Here is a 6,367-nt window from a genome sequence, read left to right as displayed (position 1 = left end):
TATCTCTCTTCTCTTTCTTGTGTTAAGAAAGCCGATAGCGAGACCCACTGGGTTTCTTTAAAAGACATCACAAACATTTATTAATTTACACCAAAGGTGGACAAAAAAAAATTACGTTGCCTTTTCCACATCAAATTATTCACAATTCTTTCAATAAAATAGAAAGGATGCACAGCTATTAGGGAGAGCTAAGGAGGCTCTGGTGGGTGCACAATATATACACACACAAATAAGTCCAGATACACAAGAAACACACACGTTGAAGGGGCGGAGAGGAGGCGGGTGATTGGATAATAGGGGACTTCCTGATGTAGCACGGTCTTTTGAGATGTGCACTTGAAATCTCTCAACTTCTTTTAGCATTCCGGTTTCCTCTTTGGGGGGAGGGGGGACAGAGACTTTCAATGTTAACTACGTTCAACAGACATTCTCCTTAAGCAGTTCCTTGGGGGCGGAGGAAACCACATGGGGAATTATTTTTTTGTTTGAGAGAAATGCTACTAGTGGAGTATTTCTGATGCTCCAGCCACTTAAGCCGAAAGGTTTACGGCTGCTGACTACACACCTATCCGAGAGCAAGTCTCACTGAATCGTGGGACTTGTTTCTGAGTAAACATGCCTAGGATCTGCCCATCGTATTTTGGATGGCGGAGCGGACTGCTAGGAAGCTACCGCCACCCTCCTGGGAGATTTGCACCGGGAAAGCACAGTTCTCCAGCAAGCAGCTGCACAGAATGCGGCAGAAAGACGTTTTAAGGGAGGTGCCCTACATACTCTCAAAAGAAGTATTGGGCCATTCTGATCCCCACAGAAAATCCACCTGGGTAGCTTAAGATCCCAGCCTTAATAAAATAGGCCCTGTTTTTAAAATGAAATCAAGCTGCCAGAAGTCATTTGATAAGAAACATTACTTTTTAAAATAGATTCGTGAGTTGGTCGGTTCTTCTCCTCCGCCCCCTCCCCCGTCCTCCTAAAACACACTACGAATCCTGAACGCGCATGGAGAGAGAGAGGGAGAGACATACACAGAATCGATCCAGACGCCCGAACAGTTCTCAAAAAAGGAAGAGTTCCTACCTTTTAAAACACAACGGGAGGGCAATTGTGAGAATGGAGGGGAGGGGGGCAGAGAGGCCAGGAGGGGCTGTGGGTTAGGATCTCGGGGGTGGGGTGAGTAATGGTGGCTGGTCGTTGTCGCGTTTTTAAAAAGGACAACTGTTGAGGTTTGTGAGTTTGCTGGAAAAGTTCTGTCCGGACTGCAGGAGGGACTCGTGGGTGAGATTCAAATGGTTCGGTAAGGGTGTCAGAGCCGGAGAAAGCATCGCCAGGACTTGTGCTTGGCCCCCGGCGTGGCCCGCCGGGAAGGGCGAAGCGGGGGCGCTGCTGGTGGAGCTACCGGACGGCGGGGGGGCCGCGCCGCCCCCGCCGCCTCCGATGATGTTGTCTATTGAAAAGGAAGGCCTGCTGCCGGCTCCCTGGTCCGCCTTGAGGCTCTGCAGGAGGGAAGCGGTGGGGCTGAGCTGGCCGGCGGGGTAGAAGGCTTTCCTGCAACTCAGGTCGCCGCCCAGGAAGGACGAGAGGCCGCTGGAGAAAACGGACGGCGCGGCCGCTGAGGCTCCGGGTCCCGGCGGCGCCGGCAGGGCGCAAGGAGGAGGCTGGAAGGGGAACGTCCCCGCCGCCCCGCCGGCCCCCGCCGCGGGGTGGTGGTGGTGGTGGTGGTGGTGGTGAAAGCTCTGCAGCTGGAGCCCATAGTTGTAGCCGTAAGGTCCGTAGGCGAAGCCGGGGAGGAAGGCGGCCGGGTCGGCGGCGGCGGCGGCGCGCAAGAGGAGCTCGGGCGGCTGCGGGTGGAGCTGCTGCTGCTGCCGCTTGAAGCGCTTCCTCCGGCGCAGGAAGGAGCCGTTGTCGAACATATCGGCCGACTCCGGGTCCAGAGTCCAGTAGTTGCCCTTGCCCGGGTTGCCCGGCTCGCGGGGGATCTTGACGAAGCAGTCGTTGAGCGACAGGTTGTGGCGGATGGAGTTCTGCCACGCGGGGAACTTCTCCCGGTAGTAGGGGAAGCGGCCGCTGATGAATTCGCAGATCTCGCTCAGCGTCAGCCGCTTCTTGGGGCTCTGCAGGATGGCCATGGTGATGAGCGCGATGTAAGAGTAGGGGGGTTTCACCAGGGGGTTCTTGCCGGACCCCGAAGCGCCCGACGACGACGAAGAGGAGGAGGAAGAAGAGGAGGAGGAGGAGGCTGGCGCAACTGGCGCCGATGCCGCCACCGCCGGGTCGTGGCTGTCCCCCAGCGCGGCCTCCGGGCCTCCCTGGGCTGGAGAGAGGCTCCCGCGGGCCGCCTGCTTGGGCAGGAGGCGCAGCTCCTCGTCGTCGTCGTCGTCTTCGTCCTCGTCGTCCTCGCTGAACTTAGCCTGGCCGTGCTCGTGCGGAGGCCCCACCACGTCGATGTCTTCCACGTCGGACAGCGCCTCGTCGTCGTCCTCCTCCTCCGGAGAGGGCGCCGCCAGCAAGCCGCCCGGCCGGCTGCTCCCGCTGCTGCAGCCCAGGGTCATGGCGACGGCGTTGGCGGGGTTGCTGCTGGGGCGGCTGCTGCTGCGCTCTCTGCTGCTGCTGCTGCTGCTGCTCGGCGCTGCCTCGGGCTCGGGCTGCTCGCCTTGGCCACCCCCTAGCGGCGGAGCGGAGGAGGAGCCACCGCCCCGCCTCCCCCCGGCTCAGCGGAGGGCTGCCGGCGCTCCCTCGCAGTTCCCGCCCCTCAGGCGAAGAGCGCTAGGTGCGGGGTGGGGGAGGCATCCCTGGGGGTGGGCAGTAAGGAGAGGTGAGGGAGGGAGGGGGGGGACGGGGCAGAAGGGAGGGGAAGGAAAGACAAGCTCCCTTCCAGCGCGGCTCCCTCCCGCCACAACTTCTCACAGGCACTGAGCGGCGTCGGAGAGCGCCAGGAGCCTTTATAGCGCGGCCCGCGCGTCACGTGCTGGCGCGCGCTCTTCCTCCGTCCCTCCCCGCCCGCCCGCGCGCGGTTATAACTCGCGCTCGGAGCTGCGCGCGACCTGGGGCTCTTCCCTCCCCCTCCTCCTTCCGCGCCGTTGGTTGCGCCTGGCGGGGTACCTGATTCGCAGTCCCGCCAGACGTTCCAGAAGGCGCCCTGTGGCCCGGCCGCCGCGCGCCATCTTGGCTCCTCTCGCGCGTCGCTCTTCCCGCCCTAGAGGGTCTGAGGGTCTCGGAGCAGTGGCTAATAATAAGGACAGTAGTAGTAGTAGTTGTAGTAATGATGATACAACAGGGGCGAAGTCAACCTTAGAGTTGCCTGTCTCTTTTGGGAAGCTCTCCCTTCGCTTCCAGTCGCACGGAGGTTTATTCTCCCCTCAGATACGTCCTCTCCTGCTCCAGCACCTCAACAAACAAGCAGCAACAACGCCCCGAAGTCTTCCTCCTTCGGAACAGCCATCTCTTTCTGTAGAGATTGCCGACGGCACGTGAAAGGCTTGGAGAGCTGGTGCTGTGAGGCGACGGGCCAAGGCGCAGGACGCTTCCCCGCACCCACGGCACTGGGCCCAGGACAGCCGCCCTCCTTCCCTCGCGGACTGGAAAGTCCAAGGTCAAAAGCCCTTCGCAACAGCGTCCGTAGCCAGGCGGACCAGGAAAAGTCTCGCGCTTTGACGCATTGCTGAATGTTCAGTGGAAATCAAGGAGATTTTCTCCCAAGGTTGGGGTACATAAGGGGGGTTCGTCTTGTTCAACCTGAACTAGTTTGTGAACTGAAAGCAGTCTCAGAAACGATACATAAACTGCAAAAGAATATTTTTCATTGTTTTGGAAGACACGTGCTTGATGCAGATCCGGGACTCAACTTCTTTATTCAGGGGAAGGTTCTCAAGACTGCAATCCAGAATTAATTTATTCCCAGCGATTGTTCTGAAGGAATTGGCGTGGATTAACAGCCAGACCTGTATAGCCTCCTTTTTCTCCCGAGCAAATTTTACTAACCTGTGTAATTAATTCCAAATAAGTAAATAAACCCAACTTCTCCACAAATGACAACTAAGCCAGTGTTTCCCAACCTTGGGCCTCCAGCTGTTTTTGGACTACAACTCCCATCATCCCTAGCTAGCAAGACCAGTGGTCAGGGATGATGGGAATTGTAGTTCAAAAACAGCTGGAGGCCCAAGGTTGGGAAACACTGAACTAAGCGACCGAATGACAAATGACAACTAAGCCCGGAAAAAAATACCAGCAGAAGAGCCCTAAACCAGAAGGTTCCTTCTAAATCCTTTGAACTTCTTATTTTCAAATCCGTTTAGGATCTGGAAGCACTTTCCCACTTCTTGGGTTGCGACGGAGGTAAGCAGGGCTTCCAAGCAAATATGTTAAGGATCCAGTTGTCACATCATCTGATCCGATCTGCAAGACTTCGCCGTAGGGACACCTACCGCGAAAAACAACCACCCGCCAGACCCTTCTTGGATCTCAAACATTTCTGCATAGACAGAAGCCCGGCTGGTTTGGACAGAACTTAACTTCCCAAGTAACAAGGTCTTTTGAAAATGAAGCTGCGTCTACCTGCTTGTAAAGGCCTATCAGCACCAGAATGTGAGAAGCAGACGGTGCTGTTGGTTGAGCGAACCTGATGGGTCCCCCCCGGGTGCTACTCAAGAAAGCAGTGGCAAATAAGCAGTACTCGAATTATGGGGACAAAAGCAGGGCGAAGGTCGTTAATTATGTTCAAATGTTTCGCCCTGAACTCCTTCCACTTTATAACTAAATCATGCCCCTCCACCTGGGGTTTCTAAAAGCAAGAAATAAGGTATCACAAAATATGGGGGTCGTGGTTTCCTTTCTATCCTGCCTCAGGAAATTTGCACATTGCCAACTCGAACGATGGAATTTTACATAAGAAGCGAGCAGTTCCTCAGTGTACGTTGCTGTCCTTGCAATCTTCTATAGGCGCTGGACTAAGGGACTCCCCCTGCCCATGACAGGGCTCACCCGCCCTACTGCTGTCTATAGGTCTTAGCTATCACAAGGCATTTGAATGTTGCAGCTGCTGTTTGTTTATATCCAGCCCTGCATTAAAAAGCGTGTGTGTTGCGGGGTTGCTGTTCAAATTGCACTGGGAAAGGGAGAAGCGAGCTTTGCAGAACCAGGCCCCTAGTGCGGAGCTGCCGACCACACACATCGCCACGTGTCTGCTTTGTTTTTCTGGGTTGGCTTTTTCACCAAGCGAAATCGGAAGACTCGCATAGAATCCGAGGTTAGGCTGAAATCCAAGCGAATCTCCGGCCAAGTCAACTTACGGCCCCCACTTAAATCAATAGAATACGCTGTCTGGTTTACTTTGGGGGTAGATCACATTGAAATAAATCCAAAACTTCATTAGGTCGCAGCTTCGTTAGGTGTGGATCATGAGGCAGCATAGGCACATACATACATACATACATACATACATACATAATATTTGTATGCCGCCTTTCCACCGTTCAAACCATGCTCAAGGCGCCTTACATTATGGGCGGGGGATACATAACGTTTAAGAATGCACAACCAAACTGAACAATTTCCACACAAATTATGACAATATGTAAAATAAAGATACAGAAGCCCAAGATTGTGTTCAGCAGCCTTAGTTTTTTGTAGCTGGAGTCAGTAAGGACCCCGCCCTCCCATGCCAGGTAGGAAAAGGTCTGTAGAGCAGGGAGCAGATCTCCCGTGAGCCAAGAATGTCCACTTACACTCTCGCCAGACAAAAAACCTCAGGCTTAAAGTCAGGTCAAAGGCCAAGTGACACCCCCATTTTGCATCCTTAAAAGAGATACTCCCACGTGTGGCTAAACAATGTCTTGAAGATCCAGCTTTAGACCACCTCGGATCGGCCTCACCAAAGCGTTCCTTTTTGGAGCTTGAGTCCCGCTGAATTCAGTGGGCCTTATTCCCGCATAAACCATATAAGGACAGGATAGCAAGGCGAAGTAGTGGACCTTCCGAATAAAAGAAGGAAGGACTGGGTTGTTGGTGCTGTAGAAGAACGCTATTAGCACCTGGCATGGGATGTCTGGAGAGTAGGGTGGGGCGAACAGAAATGGAAAAGCCGTCATCCACTTAAACGTCGAGATGGCTGATGCATCTAATAGGTAAGCTCTAATGGGGCAAATCCCCAGTTTCCCCCCTTCATTAATTTCCTGACACATGAAAGCCGTTTTCTCCTTTTGAGTTTACCTGGGCTAGAATCCTCGCTGGTGGATTAGCTTAAAGGCCCATCTTAGCCCAGCATCATCTTCTCACATGGGTCAACCAGAAGCTTATTATGGGAAGCTGGCAAGGAGGACCCGAGAGCCAGAGCTCTCTCCATACTCGTGATCCCCAGCCACGGTTTTTCAGA

General features: G+C 54.5%; 1 protein-coding gene across 1 annotated transcript; it reads right to left on the bottom strand.

Annotated features, from left to right (window-relative positions):
* Nucleotides 1–387: 387 nt before the first annotated feature.
* On the bottom strand, nt 388–2,679 carry FOXD2 (forkhead box D2). Its single transcript, XM_081866684.1, has one exon. It carries the CDS (start codon nt 2,547–2,549, stop codon nt 1,203–1,205), a length of 1,347 nt encoding a protein of 448 aa, XP_081722810.1. The 5' UTR covers nt 2,550–2,679; the 3' UTR covers nt 388–1,202.
* Nucleotides 2,680–6,367: the final 3,688 nt, after the last annotated feature.

The sequence above is a fragment of the Podarcis erhardii genome (genome assembly GCF_964252035.2).
Source record: "Podarcis erhardii genome assembly, chromosome: 6".
NCBI classification, from domain to species: Eukaryota; Metazoa; Chordata; class Lepidosauria; order Squamata; family Lacertidae; genus Podarcis; species Podarcis erhardii.
The sequence above is the reverse complement of the archived record's forward strand: the minus strand, read 5'-3'. Positions and strand labels throughout refer to the sequence as shown.